Source organism: Lepidochelys olivacea, assembly GCF_965140295.1.
Source record: "Lepidochelys olivacea isolate rLepOli2 genome assembly, chromosome: 24".
Classification (NCBI taxonomy): Eukaryota; Metazoa; Chordata; order Testudines; family Cheloniidae; genus Lepidochelys; species Lepidochelys olivacea.
Window position 1 is genome coordinate 5,153,148 of NC_140434.1, and position 18,556 is coordinate 5,171,703.

Sequence of the window (18,556 nt, forward strand, 5' to 3'; positions counted from 1 at the left end):
CCAATTTCTCCAGCGCCCCAGATGCAGATAAAGAATTTGCACACCTGAAAAAGTCCTCTCATACTTTACACTGAGTAATAATACTTAGCAGCATTTCCATGGCGCTTTAAATGCTTTACAGGAGCTATAATGTTTGTTACCAGAGGATTTTGAAGCATTTCACAAATGCCAAGTAAGCCTCACCATGCCAATGCAAGGTGGGGAAACTGAGTCCCCGGGAGGCAAGGCTGCACAGCTGGGAATAGAACCTCGGAGCCCTGACCCAGGACTTCTTGCTGTGATCATGGCTCTGTGGCAGAGCTGGGAATAGAACCCAGGAGTCCTGAGCCTCAGTCCCTGGCTAAGATCATGGCATTCCCCATCTGCGGGCTGGATTTTTTTTTTTTTTTCTCGAAAGGAATCTGGGTCAAATTCATTCTAGCTCTGTCCTCAGGCAGATGCGGGTCTGGGGAGTTAGCAGGAATAGCAAGTTAGTCAGCCTGTATCAACAAGAGCAGCAGACAGCTAAGCTGCCAGCATTTGGCTTGTCTCTCTGTGCAGGCCTCATGTAGAATGGGAGGGACCTGAAGCGGTCTCTGCAGCTCTGATGGGTGGCCTTTATGACGCAGTCCAACTGCCACCCACATGAGGACGTACATGATGTTTATACTATTGTACCAGACGGATCTAAGCCAGGAGCCGTCCTTTCAGCTCAGACTCGTTGCAAGAATCAGCCCCAGCCCTCCACAGGAGAGGGAGAAAACGTACAGTTCTTGCTAGTAGGGTGACCAAGTGTCCAGTTTTTGCCCAGAACACCCGGTCGAAAAGGGACCCTGGCGGCTCCGGTCACCACCACTGACCGGGCTGTTAAAAGTCCGGTCAGTGGTGCTGCCCGGCTACGGCAGGCTCATCCCTACCTGTCCTGGCACTGTGCTGAGCCCCGGAAGCGGTCAGCAGGTCTGACTCCTAGGCGGGGGGTCATGCGGCTCCGCGTGCTGCCCCTGTCCCAAGCACTGGCCACTGGGAGCTGGGGGGCAGAGCCTGCGGGCGAGAGCCGCGCGCAGAGCCGCCTGCGGGCCTCCCCCTAGGAGCCAGACCTGCTGCTGGCCACTTCCAGGACGCAGTGCCGTCCGCGGTGCCAGGACAGGCAGGCAGCCTGTCTTAACATCCCCACTGTGCCGCTGACCGGGAGCTGCTGGAGGTAAGCCTGTGCCCCTATCCCCTGCCCCAGCCATGAACCCCCCCCGACCTGGAGCCCCCTACACCCTAAACCCCTCACCCCGAGCCCCAGCCCAGAGCTTGAACCCCCAGCCCAGAGCCCTCACCTCGTCCTGCACCCCTGCCCCAGCCCAGAGCCCCCTCCTGCACTCTGAACCCCTCATCCCCGGCCCCACCCCAGAGCCAGCACTCCCAGCCCAGAGCCCTCACCCCCTCCCACACCTCAACCCCCTGCCTCAACCCGCAGCACTCTCCCTCACTCCGAATCCCTCAGCCCCACCCCCCAGGCTGGAGCCCCCTCCTGCACCCCAAACTCCTCATCCCCAGCCCCACCCCAGAGCCCGCACCCCCAGCTAGAGCCCTCACCCCCTCCCACACCCCAACTCCCTGTCCCAGCCCGGAGCCCCCTCCCGCACCCCCAGTTAGAGCCCTCACCCCCTCCCGCATCCCTGCCCCAGCCCAGTGAAAATGAGTGAGGGTGGGGGAGAGCGAGCCAGGGAGGGAGGGGGAATGTAGTGAGCGGTGGGCGTGGCCTCAGGGCAGGGGCGGGGCTAGAGCATTCAGTTTTGTGGGATGAAAAAGTTGGCCACCCTACTTGCTAGGGTCTCTGCAGTTTGGATTCCAAGTGGGAATATTTCTGAGGTCCCATTCCTCTCCTTCATGCCGGCTCAAGATGCCAATTGACCTTGCATTGGTCAAGATGAGAACACACCACTTGGATTTCCTTATTTTAGGTAACTCTTCATCCCGAGGCATCTCCTTTCGCTAGAGTCTCAGCACTTCCCCTCCACCTGTGGTCTGTCTTGTTTGTTTAGACTGTAAGCTCTCCGGGGCAGAGACGTTCTCACTGTGTGGGCTCAGTGCCTACCACAGTGGACCCATGATCTCAGTTGGGGCCTCCAGACTCTACCATAAATACACACAATAGTAAATAGCTGCTCATGGATCAACAGGGGGGAGGAGATGTTAACCTCACAGAGCTTAGGGGGTTGAGTTGTCCAACCCTCCCATGCTGTCGTTCTGTATGGAGTCAAAGTCCATCTTAAGCAAATTTATTTATCAAATAAATTTATCAAATTTATCAAAATACCTACAGATCTAAACAGGCTTCCCTGCAGCCTTCCCTCCAGCTTTGTCTCCTGTTGTATGCCAGGGATCACGCCCCTCTTGAAGCTGCGTGTGGCACACAGCAACATCTAGTGGGCACATAACATAGTGCAAGCCGACACGGCACATCCACCACCCGCAGCAGGATCGCTGTGGTTTGCCCAGCACTTAAGTCTGGTTTTAAATGTCCTGTGGAAGACTAATCTGTCTTCTTGCTCGGAGGCGTTTCCTGATGATCTGCCTGCAGCTTCGTTCTCCTTCATCTCCTCGCTCCTCGGAGCACCCTGAATAATTCCCTTTCCTTCCTTGGTGCATGTATCTTTCAAATACCCCTGGATCCTTAGGGCCAAGTTGTAAATACTTCTACTGTAAATCTCTTGGTCTTTCCTCCTCAATCAATCTCTTATTAACTGTCCTCTAAGGCCTCAAGTTTCACAAGCAACTAGTGATTTTGGGGTACCCAGATTTTTCAGCGCTCCACCTGAGTTGCCTTTTTAAAGGGGTTTCCCTTTCAAACAGAGCCGAGCACTGTCCTGTTGGAAATCTGGCGCTCTCACGGTGTCTCAGGTCTGGCGCCTAAAATCACGAGCCACCAGAAAGTTTAGGCCCAAGTTCCCACTCACCTTTTTCCATCCCTGATAACGTAAAATGTTTCTGAAATTTCCTGCGGCTCCAAGACCTCTTTAGTAGGTAGCGTGGAGGAGGGAGGTTGATTACATTGGTGGTCCTTTGAGGCAGGGACCATCTTGGTCCACGACTGGGAGGCCTAGATGCTGCTGCAGTGCAGATAATAAATACTAATGATATTGTGCTTGCTTTTCCATTCTGAGCTGGAGGCTGTTAACAGGGTGTGTGTGTGTGTGTGTTTTCTGTCAGATGTGCTGTAAAAGGGATCATTGCTTTAATTCCCCAGGGAGCCGCTTGCCAATTCATACGTCAGCCTGTGTTTAATTTTTAAACACCCACACGCCGCTCTGAATCACCAGCCAATAAACACCAGCAGGCCAGGGCCAATAAAACAGTCCGTAACATGGGTTGGAGCAGAAGCTGATTTCACGGCTGATCACCTTGTGATGCGTGTAATGGGAAGCTGGGTTCACTGGGAGATCAAAGAGCCTCAAACCCTGTCTATAGAGGGGATATTTGTAGCAGGGAAACTGTGCCCAGCGCTGCTGGGGGGGTTGTGTTGTATCGGTGTGAAATGGGGCTGTCTCCCGTGTCGTTTCCCCTGGTTTTGAAGCATCACTAACTGCACTGATGCAAAACCCATCCTGTCTGTGCAGATCCCAAGTCAGGGACATGGCAGCTGAATGAATCAGGAGAAAGAGGGCAGGAATTGGGCAGGCTGCACCTGTCCTGTGGCTACATGGGTCTCCGAGCACCAGGGCTGTCAGTCTGACATCTTCCACCGTTGTGAAATTCACCAAGACCATTGGGATCGGGTTCTGAGCTGTCCCCGGGGGCTGGAGGGGTGTTTGGATCTGGGAGTTGTGCTCTGGGCCCCTCTCCAGCATTGGGCCCTCATTTGCATGGGGCAGGGGGTTCCCCGAACACATCACAAGAGCAGTTTGCTGGCTGTGTTCCAGGAATGGCAAGAAGGAAGGGGACCTGCTGGCCGCACAGGCTCGCCTCAAGGACCTGGAGGCCCTGCTCAACTCCAAAGAGGCCGCGCTCACCACCGCCCTGGGGGAGAAGAGGAACCTGGAGAATGAAATCCGGGAGCTGAGGACACAAGTGTCCAAGGTGAGCAGCAGGTCCTGACCACTGTTCCCTCTAAGCTGTGCGTGTGTGAACGCACAGATCCTAAACCCCGTGCACATGGCGAAACACCGCGCACACAAAAATTTGCACAGAAGCACAATTTGCACAGAAGACTTTTTTTGCGCATACGGCCTGTCAAAAATTAGAGGGAACATTGGTCCTAACTCTTGACCCTTGCTGCCCCAGGGCGCCCTGTGGGGCGCCAGAGATCATGGCATTCCCCATGCACATCCTGCCAAGCCTGCTGAAATACCCCTTATGGTTCGGAGCGGATGGGACCCCGCAGCTCTGGCCAGTTAATGGTCCCGGCTAGGTCTGAGCTAGGGAGCCAACAACACCAGGCGGGATGGTGGGTAGCAGGGTGGGCAGGCAACCCATTCCTCTAAGTATCGCCTGAGAGAGGTGCAGCCGTGGGGTTTGATTGGTGTCTGGGGGAGTCGGGAAGGAGGCAGTCACCCTCCTACCACTGACCTGCAAGCTCTGGCATCACTTCGCTGATGGGAGAGGTGAGGCGGGAGGCTTGGCTGGCTCCTGTTGCAGCGGGGGACATATCCAGCTGGGCCATGAGCTAGTTCTGCTGAGTGCCGGCCATGGTCCCTTTTGTTGCCCTAGGCAAAGTAGGAAATGCCCAGCCCAACCCTGTCAATCTGCCCAAATTGGCCTGGAGACCCCCAATTTGGAGGGCCTTCTCCTGGGCCCCTGAGCAGCAGTCATAGTCTTGTGATAGGGAGAGCCACTGACCGGTGGGGGGTTGGGGGGATGGATTTGACAGGCATAATTTCTGTATTGGGAGGAGGGGAGAATTGATGGATTTAGCGCTGATGCAGTTTATTTAAATTGTGGTTGTGAATATGTATAATATGCAAATTGAGCGATCACAGTTTGCGTAAAATCTCCAGATTTGCCGGCCTGCAGTCCCCAGGCTCAGCAGCCACCTGGCTAGAGACCTCACTTGAGACCCGCCTGCTGGGTCTGCGAATCTCCGTCTAGCTGCGCTCACTTTCCCCTCTCCCCTCCCTAGCTGGAAGCCGCCCTGGGCGAGGTGAAGAAGCAGCTGCAGGACGAGATGCTGCGTCGGGTGGACGCCGAGAACCGTCTGCAGACACTGAAGGAAGAACTCGACTTCCAGAAGAACATTTACAGCGAGGTGAGCGGGGTCGGGCTGCCCCTGAGCAAGGCCTTCCCCAATACAGACCCTCGGCACAGACTTATGCACTGAACCGGCCCATGATTTATCTCTTCCCCCATGAGGACAGGTCATGCCAGCGCCCTCAGCAACAGAGAACTTAAGGCGAGGTGCATTAGCATTGTTGGCTCTGCTGAGGATGAGGAAGGGATCCATTTAGCAGAATTCACAAAACCCCACCTAGCTTTTGGGGCAGTGGGGAACAATCCACACCTCTGAGCGGCGTAGTTAAGCCGATCTAAGTCCCCATGTAGACAGCACTAGGTTGATAGAAGAATTATTCTCCTGGGGAGGTAGATTACCTGTGTCGACAGGAGAAGTGCAGGTAGAGTCTACACTTGAAGCACGACAGTGGCCCAAGTGTAGACGAGCCCTGAGGATCAAGCACCAGATTCTGGGGCATGTACGTTGCGCAAGGAGCAATTCTTGCTTGAGCCTGGCTTGGCACCGCTCCCACCTAGGGAGCAGGTGACTCCCACCCGATGCCAGTGCGGGTCCCAACAGGGAGGCTAACGGCTGTTTGCTGCCCTGTACCAGCGAGCTCCATCTCTGAGACCCATGGCTCACATAGCCCCTTATTGCTGTGACCGCCCCCAGGAACTTCGCGAGACCAAGCGTCGCCATGAGACCCGCTTGGTGGAGATCGACAACGGCCGCCAGCAGGAGTTTGAGAGCAAGTTGGCTGATGCCCTCCAGGACCTGCGGGCCCAGCACGAATCCCAGGTCAGACTGTACAAGGAGGAGCTGGAGAAGACCTATGGCTCCAAGGTAACACACTGCACAGGGCCAGGGAGTGGATAGGGCGGAGAGGTGGGCCAGTGGCTCAGGACTGGGAGCCAGGACTCCTGGGTTCTATTCCTGTCTTTGCCCCCAACTCTCTGTGACTTTAAGCAAGTCACTTAAAGCCAAATTTTCACCCTCAGCCTCTGATCTCTAGGAGCTCAGCTCACAGCACACGGGGGCCTGGCTTTGAGAGGCCTGGAGTAGCCTCCCCGCCGTGTGAAATCAATGAGGAATCAGGCTGAGCTGGCGAGATGGCTACAACTGGAGTGAGCACTGAAAATTGGGGCCCACTTGTGAAAATGTTGGGGGCCCTTTCCTCTCTTTCGGCCCTGCTTTTCCCACCTGTAAAATGGAGAGATCACTTAGTACCAGCCTCCCTGGTGGGGAAGGTGGAGCTAAATCAGCACCTGCAGGACATGTTCAGAGCCTCTGATGGAAGCTGGCCCAGAGGCCGGGGTTTTTAAAGCCCTAGTCTAGATACCGCCATTGATCCTCTGCAGCGAGCGGCTCCCATTGAGCAGCGCTGCCAGTGCGATTGTCTCCTGCGAGGGGCTGATGGATAGCTCGCCCTCGCGGGCCCTCGTGACCGGCCTCTCCCGGGGCTGTTCGCTCCCACCACAGTGGGACGTCGGTAGGCAGCTGCTCCTCTGCTGTGCTAACCCTGCCTGGCCTGTGGGTTGCAGCTGGAGAACGCCAAGCAGTCGGCGGAGAGGAACAGCAGCATGGTGGGCGCTGCCCACGAAGAATTGCAGCAGTCGCGGATCCGCATCGACAGCCTGTCGGCCCAGCTCAGCCAGCTGCAGAAGCAGGTGAGCAGGAGATGCCAGCAAGAGCATTGTCCAGCCATCTGCCCCCTCCTCCCACTAGTTCCCCTTTGCGGCTGCCCCAGGCCTTTGCTCTGGAACCAAGCTGAGTGCCTGTCATGGGCGAGCTCCATTCAGTACATGAAGACGCCCCTTCAGTCAGCGCTCGGTGCTGCCCTCTAGCCACAGTGGGCTGATGGGATGGAGTGGAGCTGGCCGGCTGCGAGGCGCAGCATTCGCACCCCCATTGCCATGATTGCGGGGCATGGAGCAAAGGGGAGAGATGGGCAGGTTTGGAGGGGACATGGGCATAACACCCCCAGCCTCCCGCAATCCTCTGGCTCGCACTTGGCTATAACAGAGCTGTGTCTCAGGAAGTCCTTCATGGGCAAACATCCCCAGCAGGTGCATGACAGCGGGGTCTGTGTCTAAGGGGCCAGTAGCCCTGGTAGCGAGGGGCACCCTCTGCTGCTTGTGCTCTGCCTCACCCCCTTCCTCCGTGTCTCCTCTCTGCTCCCAGCTGGCTGCCAAGGAGTCGCAGCTGCGGGACCTGGAGGACGCGCTGGCCCGGGAGCGGGAGACCAGCCGACGCATCCTGTCCGACAAGGAGCGGGAGATGGCGGACATGCGGGCCAGGATGCAGCATCAGCTGGATGAGTACCAGGAGCTGCTGGACATCAAGCTGGCCCTGGACATGGAGATCCAAGCCTACCGCAAGCTGCTGGAGGGAGAGGAGGAGAGGTGGGTGCAGAGAAAGGCTCCTTGATGGGGTGGGGGAGGAGCTTGCTGGAGGCATGGCCAAGGAGGAGTGGGGGGGGGGTCTGATGGGTGGGGGGATGTGCCAATGGGGGCTGGGTGAATGGAGGACATGCCTGATTTGGGTGGGCTGGTAACACAGGCCTGGTCGTGTTGACCTGACCCTAATGTGAAGGGGTTTGGTGCTGCTGTGATGGGCCGAGTGGGGGTGGGATATGGACCCAAGCAACTTGACTCAATCCCACCTGCCCCAATGTGGGGAGGGGTGCTGGCCCAGCCTGTTACAGAGACAGGAGCCAGTCACAAAATCTGTTCCCACCCGCCATGATTGGAGCCTCCCAGATGCGGGGACAGTCAGGTGCCGAGCCTGGATCAGGCAGGGATGGGGATTTTAGGGCGTGGGTGAGGGAAGGGGGCACACCTGGGAGCTCAGGTGGATAGGGAGGCCAGTGGCTCAGAGCGGGATGTGGTGGACTGGTCAGGAATGGAGACTGAGTTGAGCTTCCTGCAGTCGCCTATATCCCCGCAGCCATGCTGGGGGTCTGGGAAGGGCAGCTGGTTCCTGCTGCTCCAGTCAGTGATTATCGTAAGCACCCCGGCGTGTGTGGAACTGACGGCCCCAGAGGCTGAACTCCCTCTCTGGGAAACAGGCAGCATCTGGCTGCGCTTGGCTCCCCGCCCTGCTGATGGACCTCCCAGCCCCATTGCTCATCCACCGCAAGCTGTTCGGCCCTTGGTGTCTCTGCCAAGAGGTTGGGGGAAGCTGTGGGGAGGGATTTTGTGATGGAGACATGTCCTTCAGGGGATGTCCCATGGGGTAGTGGCCTCTGTCTGCAGGTCACCAAGCAGCCATGAGATCTTGTGCCCTCTAGCGCTCCTAACCGGGCCCGGATCGGAGCCAGTGCCCTCAAGGGTCCAGGCAGCGGCCCAGACCGCACTCACTCCCTCTCGCTCTCTCCCAAGGCTGAGGCTGTCTCCAAGTCCCAGCTCCCAGAAGCGGGGCTCCAGGATCCATGTGAGCCACTCCACCACACCAGGCTCCTCCAAGAAGAGGAAGCTGGAGGACGGGGAGCGCCGGACGAGCTTCTCCCAACATGCGAGGACCAGCGGTCGTGTGGCCGTGGAAGAGGTTGATTTGGAAGGGAAATTTGTCCGTCTCAGGAACAAGTCCAACGAGGTAGATTTTCTGGTGGCGATGCTGGTCATGCCTAAGCAAGGGCAAGATGGGTCAATAGCTGGAAGGGAAACCACGTAGTTCTTGGAGTGTCCTTCCCCTCGGGTTGGCCCTAAACCCACTGTGCAGACAAAGGGTGCTGCGATTTTTGTGAGACTTAACATGTAGAGACAATTCCTAGTGTAAACCGAGTGTTGTTCTGTTTTGTGTGTTGTTAGATAGATGCTGTGTCGTCCCCCCCAGAGGTGGATGCATTTCAACAGTTCAGATCGCGTTGGGGTGCTTTAGAACAAAAACAGATCTCATCAGATGATCTCAAAGCTCTTTACAAGAAGATCAGTGTCATTATCCCTCTTTTACAGATGGGGAAACTGAGGCACAGAACAGGGACATGACTTGCCCAAGCTCACCCAGGAGACTAGTGTCAGAGCTGGGAGTAGATCCCAGGTTTCCTGAGTCCAGTTTGGTGCGCTATCCACTAGGCCACACTGTACTGGGAGCTGTACATATAGAGTGCGAGACAGTCCCTGCCCCAAAAATCTTTGTGTATATAGACAAGACAGACAAAGGGTAGGGAAAGGGATACAAGCAGATGGGGAAACTGAGGTGAAGGAAGGTGAGGTGACTTGCTGACGGTCAGAGGGCCTGTGGGAGAGTCCCAGCTCAGTCCCTTAACCACAGGACTTGTAGCCAAGGGGAGGCAAAACTGGAGCAATCTTGAAGGTCGGTTTCTCAAGGCCTCTGCCTTCTGTTATGCAGGACCAGGCGATGGGGAGCTGGCAGATCAAGCGTCAGAATGGAGACGAGGCCCCCATCAGCTACCGCTTCCCTCCCAAGTTCACCCTGAAGGCCGGCCAGGTGGTCACGGTGAGTAACAAACTGCACTCGCGTGGGGCTACTGAAGGGTGACTGAGGCACCGTTCTCAATTGGCGTTTGTCACCCTGGAGTCGCCCCGGGGAGACAGAGCAGCAGGTCCTACGCTCCTGAAGAGCAGAGCAAACCCAGCCCCTCTAAGTGCACACGCATCTCACCTCCAGGCCCCTCGGTAAAGTGGCCATAGGGCTCCTCCTTGGGGACGGATCGGGGATTGCAGCTTTGATTCTAGCTGAGATACAAAGCTCCGACAGGGGGGCCAGATCTCCCCTTTGCATTCAGGAACTGCTGACATTGCCGGAGATCAGCTTGGGATGGCAGAAATCGCACCCCTGCAGCAGCTCGTGTGGGATTCCTGCCATCTGGGACGGAAGTGGTACCACTGCAGATTCAGATCCTGCCTGTGGTTTTCTCAGCCCATCTCCCTTGCCTCCGTTCCTTGCAGTTTAGAGGGCAGTGACGCTCCCCACCCTGGTTCAGCAGTCCAGCATGGAGGTTTGAACCTGGAACGAGCGATCAGAGGAGCTCCTGTATTTAACAGCTGTAGTAGACTCTTACCCTCTTTTGAGGAGCAGCCGCTGGACAGGCACAAAGACCCACATGGGGAATTAGGGTTAGGCGGATGCCACTGGCACGAGGTGCTACCAATCTCTCGTGTGTTCCTTTTTAGATCTGGGCTTCTGGAGCTGGTGCCACCCATAGCCCTCCCACTGACATGGTGTGGAAGGCCCAAAGCTCCTGGGGCTCTGGAGACAGCCTGCGAACCGCCCTGATCAACTCCAGTGGAGAGGTGAGACTCCAGGGGGCTGGGACAGTGGCAGCTGGGGGCTAGAGATCTCGAGGCAACATGCTCGGGCTGGATGCAAGAGAGGGATGGGTAAGGGGTGGAAGGTGAAAGTGACGCATCGGCCAGTGGAGTCGGATCTGATTCTCCCTCGTGTGTTGTTGCCATCTGCGGGCTGGAAGTCCCTAGGGTGATCTTTCATTTGAGCCATAGAGCTAAGGGGGATATTGGCAGGTGTAGCTGCAACCTGATTTTGCCCTCCCTCCCTTCCAGGAGGTGGCTATGAGGAAGCTGGTGCGCACGGTGATCATCAATGACGATGAGGAAGAGGATGATGACGAAGTCAGCGTCCACCACCGTCACCACCATGTAAGCATCATGCTCTGTCAGGGACAGGCAGCAGGATCCAGTGGGTAGGGGACTCAGGATCTGGTTCTGCTGCTGGCCTGCTGGGTGACCTTAGGCAAGTCCCCCTCCTGCTGATTGATGCACTGATCCTGCACCTTCCAGGACCAGACCCAGGGGAGCAGGGAGTTGAGGTGATGGGGGAAGGGCCCTGTGACTTACCTGGCTGGAAAACAACCAACCACAATGTCAGGGAAGCAAACTGCTCTCCATCGACTGCATGAGATTATCTCTGCACGTGGAGACACTCCTAGCACCTGCATGAAGGGATCGAGCTGACGATGGGGGATGTGGGTTCGTTTGGAGCATCTCGAACAAAAGGGCTCTGATCATCCCCATGGAGGAGTGGCACAATAAGCTTCCAGGCTGGAACCGTGAAGATCAGCCCTGAAATCCAGCCCGTAGCCTGAAGCACGCAGGGTTTCGTCTGGAGAACGATCCAGGCTTTGGTGGGGACCAAGCTGTAGAGAGGGCTGCTCTGATGCCCTCTGCTTTGTCAGGTAGCAGCTGACGGCCGAAACGCGTCCAAGGATCCCGATGGCTGCTGTGGTTTTAGCCCCCCTGGTGCATTCTTGGACTCTTGCTCTCCTCCCTGCAGAGCTGAAGGTGTCCTTCCTAATCTGGGGCCGGTGACAGACCGATGGCTTCATTAAACAGAGGGTGGGCTGGTGCCCAACTAGAAGCGTGTTCAGTTCTTCTCCCCCATACAACATCCCTTATCTAAGAGGGCGTGAGACAGAGGCACCCCCAGCGCGTACCAGACAGGAGGTCTAGGGTTCAGTAACTCCACCTAGGGGATGGTGTCAGATTCAGCTTTCAGCTGCTTGGATTGGTGCAGCTGGGACTGTATCGTGCATGATCAGCTTTTATATTTCATTGCTCTGGATCCAACCAGCCATGTCAGGATGAATATTGATCAGCCCCAGAGAAACGAGCCAGGATCTCCTTCTGGCTGGCATTACCCGTTTGTTTTGAGGACTGAATTCCTTCCAGGAGTGAGCTTCCTATCGTAAAGCAGAGTCACCCAGGCCATGTTGAACCCTTGACAGGGGAGGTGTTAGCCGTTCAGGATGGGCTTGGATAAAAATTTCTCCCCCCAGGCCAATCCCCGGCTTGGCCATCAGAGGCAGGGCTGAGGAATAGACAGGACTGGTTAGTTGGGTGCTAACTATAGGCAAGCCACTAATGACACAGCCCTCGATGTCTTCAAAGCACTGAATTGTCCATGTTATTGGTGCAGAAGAACCAGGCATGACAAGGAGAGGAAAGAAGCAACAGATCGACTCCAAACTGGCCCCATGTCCTCACATAGTGTGATCACGCCACTGCTGAGTATCCTCTGAGTGGGTCTGACTCAAAACCCTAGTGCTCTGATACCACAGGGATGGACTCACACTGAGACGCCAAACCAGAACAGACTCCAAACTACCCCTCCCCTCCCTGCAAATTCACCAGATCAGAATCTTACATCCTGGGGCCTATCTCGGATCACCTCACCCTGGATCTACATATGGAGTGGTCCGAAGTGTGACTAAGTCGGCTCAGGGACTGCACCACTTAATTACGTCTTAGGTGTTCTTGACATGAAATTTGAGTGCCATGGTGTTGTTCCTCCAATACAAAGGGCTTTGCTGGCTCAAGAGAGATGCGATTCCCTTCTTGATGCACAAATCCAGCTCCCATCACTGTTAGCAGGAGTCGGGTACGTGCATGACAAGAGGGAGTAGCACCAGTGTCTAGACCAGACTGCAGGAATACACCACATGTCCCACAGCCAGCTATTTTGGGGGCCCATTTGCCCATCCTGGGTGTGAGTTGCTCCCTTTGGCTTCAGTAGGAGTTTGTCCGTTCCAGAGGTTCTTAACCATTTATCATACACTGACCACCATCTAGCCGGTACCCTTTGCCCCCACGTTCAGCAATATGGGAGTGGCAGGGAGGTCACAACCCCCAGGTAGAGATTCCTCCAAACGACACATTCTATTTTATTCAGATTCTTCTAATGCACCCATCACCATGGACTCAGGGCTCCATGGTTTATGAGCATCCTGCAATGGCAGAACATCTGCTGGGGTCCAATGTCCCAACGTACCAATCACAAGACTGGGCTGGGTGTTGGACGGGCACAATCCAGCCCTGCCACGGCAAAGAGGTTCTTGGCCAGCTCTGATGCCCATCTGAAAATAGGAAAGGCTGATGCCTCCTATCGGGGACCCCTACACAGCCATGGGGCTCCAGCCGGGTGGGATGGGTGTAGCTTGTGGATAGCCTTAGGGCTCTGCCTCCTTGGAGCGCTCATTAAACCCTCGAGCTGATTCATCTGGTCCTGGGATCAGTTCCGCTCCTCACTCTGATCTTCTTGGGGGCCTCTGGCCCTGGAGGAAGCTCCATCAAGTACTGAAGCTCCGTTTTTTTCTCTTCCCACCCCTCAAGGCCCACTGCGGTGGCACAGGTGATCCTGGCGAGTACAACCTGCGCTCCCGCACTGTGGTGTGCAGCACCTGTGGCCAGCCGGCAGAGAAAGCCAGCGGGGGCCAGAACGTCGCGGCTGGCTCCATGTCCTCGGAATCGTCTGCCTCCAGCCTCACCATCACCCGCAGCTACCGCTCCCTTGGGGGCACTGGTGGGGGCAGCAGCGGCCTTGGGGAAAACCTGGTGACCAGGTCCTACATCCTGGGTAACTCCAACCCACGCAGTCAGGTCAGTGCATGAGAAGAAAGGGGCAAGGGAATCTTCTCTGGGGCAAGGGAATCCCAAGGTAGCCGAGTGTCCAGGCTAATGGATCTCACTCATCTGAAGGTCCCACTGGGAATTCCAGCTGGAGGAACCCTGTCATAGTTCGGTTCACACTGCCCGCTGGTTAGGGCCAGTTCTGTGTCAGGATCCATGTGCTCTAAATACAAACAGGTCCCCCACTTAATAAGCCAAAATCCAGCTCTCTCCTCTAGCGGCTCCCGCTACAAACACGAGTAGTTTGTGGATGGGGATCTGGTGAAGGCTCCTCTCTGAAGATCTCTGAGGTGAACAGACTGTGAAATGGTCTAAATGGATTTACTGACCCAGATTTAGCTCCCCCACGGCTAAACCAGCTGCGCCCGCGCTCCTCCTCTCAGGCCCCTTTTGTGCACCTGGTGGCTCCGCAGGCCGGAGTGTGCCTGTTCTGAGTCAGATCCCATCTCTGCTGCTGTGAACCAGCTTCAGAGGCCCCTTGCAGCCAGTTCCGATGCCCCACTGCCCCCAGTCCCAGGGTCCTCACTTGGGCCAAACTCCAACACAAGCAAACAAGTGTCTTTCTGGAGTGAGGACTGCAGGGTTTGCTGGCTGTGTGTGCGCAATGCTGGTGAATGTGGAAGGATCCCGCACCCCCACTCATCAGAGAGAGCCTTACAGCCCTCCAGGCAGAAGCTGCAGTATTTGGGTCTGCAACAGAAAACTTGTCAAATCCAGAGAAATATTCCCCAGAGCAAGGAGCTCTGGCTAATGAGGCTACATCCAAATCACCAGCTCCCTTTAGGGGCCCCAAATCAGTTCTACACCCCCTGCAGCAGAGCCCAAACTGTAGCCATCCAGGTCAGCGCTACCTCCAAATGGGCCCATCTGTCCATAACCAGACTGTCCAGGGTCCTTCAGAATATGGGAGTTCTGAGCCGTCTGCTTCCGAGGGACCTCCCCTGACATGAGGGGCCCATGACGCACCTTAACTGTGGGAATCGCCAGTGGTCCATCGAAACCAGCGGCCTTGTCTCCTAGGGTGACCAGTGGCTTCCGAGGAAAGTACAAGAGACCCCTCCCGCCCCCCATGGAATTGCCTGTCTATGGGAGATGTTTCTTCCTTACCCAGGCAGCCAGTGACTGGCTCATGCCTTGAAGCATGATGGTTTGTACCTTGTACAAGGATGACGATGTTAATTATACCTAGAACGTTCAAGATAAGGACCTATTCGTAGGGTTAAGACCCTAGTTCCCCACCACTCTTGATTCTGGCTTGTCCCCTAGGCTGTTTTACTGGCTAGTCAGGTGGCCAGTGGCTCAGATCTCCAGGGCTGCCTGCTAGCCGGGCTGGCAAGTTAAAAGCCTCCCAACCCCCTGAGCCAGCCACTGAGGATCCCACTGGCAGCATCGCCACCACGAAGCCAGTAGCCGGGAGTTGTGGCTCCTAGTTTCACATTATCTGGGACTCCGAAGCAGGGGGGCAAAACCTGCACCAAGGACTCAACTGGCTTGGCTCATCTGAGTGAGAAACCCAGCTGCCGGCTCCTGGGAGGAACCCTGAACCCTCCCCCTCAGTCATCGTTCTAACAGAGGGATCTTTATACCCGCTTCCATCTCCCGCTTCGGTTCCTTTCCTGGCTCTTTCCCCCTCTCGCCATCTCCTGGCGGCTGCTGCTGCTTCCCTTCTGACCCTCAGCTGCCCACATCTTCGCACACCCCTCCTGGCAGCCTTCTCTTGACTAAACCCATGGCCCCCTCCAGGCTGCCTTCAGCTGAACGTCTCTGATGGAAGGTGCTTCTCTTAGGGCAAGTGGTTAGGTCCTCCCCGCCTCTGAAATGTACATAGAAATGCATCTGTGTCCCCTCCCCGTCTCAGTCGGAATCCAGGCACCAGGCTTCCATCCTTAGTGCTAAGAACAAAAAAATCAGTGGCTTAAGCAGGGAACAGGGAACTCATGGGTCCTGTCCCCTGCTCTGTCCATGTCTCCCTGCATGACCGTGGCAAGTCCCTTAGCTGCTCTGTGCCTGAGTGTCCCAGCTGTGCAGTCGGTTCAATAGCTCTGCCATGCCTCTCTGTAAAGTCCCTTGACCTCCGTGGATGACATCTGCTTCAGAAGTGTTGTGTTTGTACTATGTTGCTGCTTATGCTCTAACGGTGGAGTACAGTGGAGCCCCGGTTGTCCAGCTCTCCGTGTTAACCAACAGCCAGCGCTCGCAGGTCCAGAAGCAGGTGACCTCTCCTGTGATGGCCTCACACTTACCCATTCTCCAGATAGCCCACATTTTGTATTATCCTACCTCACCCCAGTCCCCATTAGATCATATAAATGAGGTTCTGCTGTATTTATAATATTCTAGTGCTAATGAATTCTACTTCTACTAATGCTCTAATTGAGTATTTATAATACTCCAAAACTAAATGTGAGGACTTAGTATCTGAGTATTGTAATACTCCACCATTATAGATCATTAGTAGTAACATTTTAATAGTTAATTAAATTAATACTGTTCTAATCAGTATTATTATTCTAATATACTACCACTAATTCTCAAACTATTTAATGTTCTAGAGACTCCATCTATAGAATGTTCCCCTTTAACTGAAGCAAACAGACGTTAACAATTATTTATTTTCTCTTTTCTCCCACCAGGGTCCTCAAAACTGCAGCATCATGTAACCAGCAGAGGGTGCTCTCCTTGCTGACAACCTGCCATATCATGCTATTCCCCCCCCCCCGCCCAAGGCTAGAGAACCATTTCCCCCCCCTTTTTAAAACAAAGGGGGGTTTTTTGTGTTTTTTCTACAGCAGAAATTTTATATATAGATATATATATAAAAATGCTAAAAGATGCTTTGATTTTTTTTTAAGAAAAAGTCTATTTCTATAAAACAAAAAAAGCTTTTCCAGCTTCTAAATTTTTTTAAAAACTAAAACCAAAGAGGTGAAAGAATTGTGGCTACCAAAAAAAAGAGAAGGGAAGAAAAAAGAAAGATTGTCGTTCAATAGCTTTCTAGATGTATTTTTTGGCCAAAGCTTCTTATGTAAGACTAGCTGCTGTAAAGCCACCAGAGCTGAAATGCTGACCGCTGTTTCCCAGGGGCCGCGTTGCTCTCAGAACCATGCACTTAGACCCGATGACAAAGCTCACTTGAAGTCAGTGGGCCTCACGCTGATGTCCGTGAGCTTTGGTTCAGGCCCAGAATCCTTTAGGAGGAGGAATCATCAGGCCTGTTTCTCATATACGCTAAGGCCCTTTTACGTCACTCTTTACAGTGGGAAGGGGCCTTCCAGTGGATGGAACTGTAACTTACGAGCACTGCGGAAAAAAGACCTTAGTACATTTCACCCAGTGGGCCTGATTCTCACTGACAGCTCTGTGTCAGCTTCACATTCTGTTTAATCACATGGGGGCATTATTTTAAGCGCTCTCCTTTTGTCCCATTTCCTCTGCTTAACTGCTGTTCCCCGACCAGCTGCTGCACTGCTATAGCCATGGGAGATGCTGATGAGTTTAATTTTCGTACTGTACTGCTGTTATTCAATTACACTTCTTTTTCTTCTAAAGGCAGCCAAGTCGTGCCTTAAAGGGTGATACTGATTGGGTGAGCTTAATCAGAAAGGGAGATGATAGAGGAACGAGGAGCCCGGTTTAGAGAGCTTGATAGCCCAGGATCCAGTTCAGAGACCAAGGGCAGAGCGATCAGGGAGACGGAAAGAGAGACAGTTTCGGAATGTGCTTGTTATAAGCGTGGGACCAGATATCGACGCCAGCCCTGACCAGAGTGACCTTTAAGGTTTCCAAGAGGCTGAGCAAAGCAGGTTGGGTTGTGGGGTTTATTCTCAGTTAACGTGAGCCAGATCCTCAGCTGGTGTGAAGCCTGCCTGCCCCTGTTGCCTTACCGGAACTCACTGTCACCAACTGAGGCTACGCTGCGTGTGATTACAGTTGCACTAGCTGCTGCTTCTCCACTGCAGGTATGATCCTGCGTCACACCCCACCCCTTCTGCTGACTTCAGTTGGAGTTTGGGGGGCACACTGGGGGGCAGGGCCAGACCCCAAGTCCACTAAGGAATTGGGGGCTCACATGGTTTGCAGGAGGACAGGTCTCCTCTCCACTCTGTATTACACTAACTGATTTGTTTTGGAGGCCTGTCTGAGCCCGGGATGGATCAAGACGGCTCAACAAGATCCATCCAGTCCATTTGTCCTGTTGTGCTCAGTGGCTTTTGTTTTCCTGCATGACACTGTCTGAGCCCACCGCATGCCCCTCCTCCACCATAGCCGGGTGGGGGAGCCCAGGGCAGCTCAGAGCAGAGCAGCGTAGAGTTGTCCAGTCAACGTTGTGTTGGCAAAGTGTTGCCTTTTAAAATCCAACACTAAAATAAAACCACCGCAATCCCCGTATCTATTGATCTTATTGTCGTGGAGCCGCTACCACTGGCCAAGGCTTGTACCCACTACAGCGCCCGTCCTCTGCCCCGCCACCTCCCTTCAGCGTCACCCACCTTGAGCCACTCTGCTGGGTGCCGATCTCTGTTCCGCAGGGGACGTCCCGGCTTTGTCACTGTTAAGGTTTGGTTGCTGTAGGTGGATCTGGCAAGGCCTTGTACTGTTAATTGGAAATGTTGCAATATTTCTGTTTTCCAAAATCAATACACCAGAGAACCTACCCAGCCTGTGTCCTCTCATTATTTCAGCTGCCGTTTGTAATGCAAGGGGCACCTCTGACATCACCCCATGAAGTGGGGAGGAGGGGGATAGTGGGATAGCGCACTGGTTAGTTCAATGCAACTGCACTGGTATTCTCCTTCCCTGTGGTCCAGCCGGGTCACCCACTCTGGGCTCCAGGCTCCTCGGCTGTCGCCTGTTTCGGGTGGAGACCAATGTTCCCCCTAATTTTTTACATCCATATGTGAAATGAATTTTGTTATGTGCACCAATATGGAGGTGATGTGTGGTGAGGGTAGGGCCAAGGAGGGTTCGGAGTGTGGGAGGGGGCACCGGGCTGGGC

The 18,556-nt window shown here is 54.7% G+C and overlaps 1 protein-coding gene across 3 annotated transcripts in view; it reads left to right on the plus strand.

The window, feature by feature from the left end:
• The window catches only part of LMNA (lamin A/C), a 99,886-nt gene extending 81,672 nt beyond the window's left edge, over nucleotides 1-18,214 (plus strand). For all 3 annotated transcript variants that reach the window (XM_084613924.1, XM_084613925.1, XM_084613923.1), the window contains 11 exons: nucleotides 3,891-4,047; nucleotides 5,087-5,212; nucleotides 5,849-6,019; nucleotides 6,718-6,843; nucleotides 7,358-7,578; nucleotides 8,557-8,770; nucleotides 9,527-9,634; nucleotides 10,312-10,431; nucleotides 10,699-10,794; nucleotides 13,264-13,530; nucleotides 16,194-18,214. In XM_084613924.1, coding sequence (XP_084470050.1) covers nucleotides 3,891-4,047; nucleotides 5,087-5,212; nucleotides 5,849-6,019; nucleotides 6,718-6,843; nucleotides 7,358-7,578; nucleotides 8,557-8,770; nucleotides 9,527-9,634; nucleotides 10,312-10,431; nucleotides 10,699-10,794; nucleotides 13,264-13,530; nucleotides 16,194-16,220 — 1,633 coding nt within the window. In that variant the 3' untranslated portion in view covers nucleotides 16,221-18,214. The remainder of the gene's footprint in view (nucleotides 1-3,890; nucleotides 4,048-5,086; nucleotides 5,213-5,848; nucleotides 6,020-6,717; nucleotides 6,844-7,357; nucleotides 7,579-8,556; nucleotides 8,771-9,526; nucleotides 9,635-10,311; nucleotides 10,432-10,698; nucleotides 10,795-13,263; nucleotides 13,531-16,193) is intronic.
• The last annotated feature ends 342 nt before the right edge of the window (nucleotides 18,215-18,556 follow it).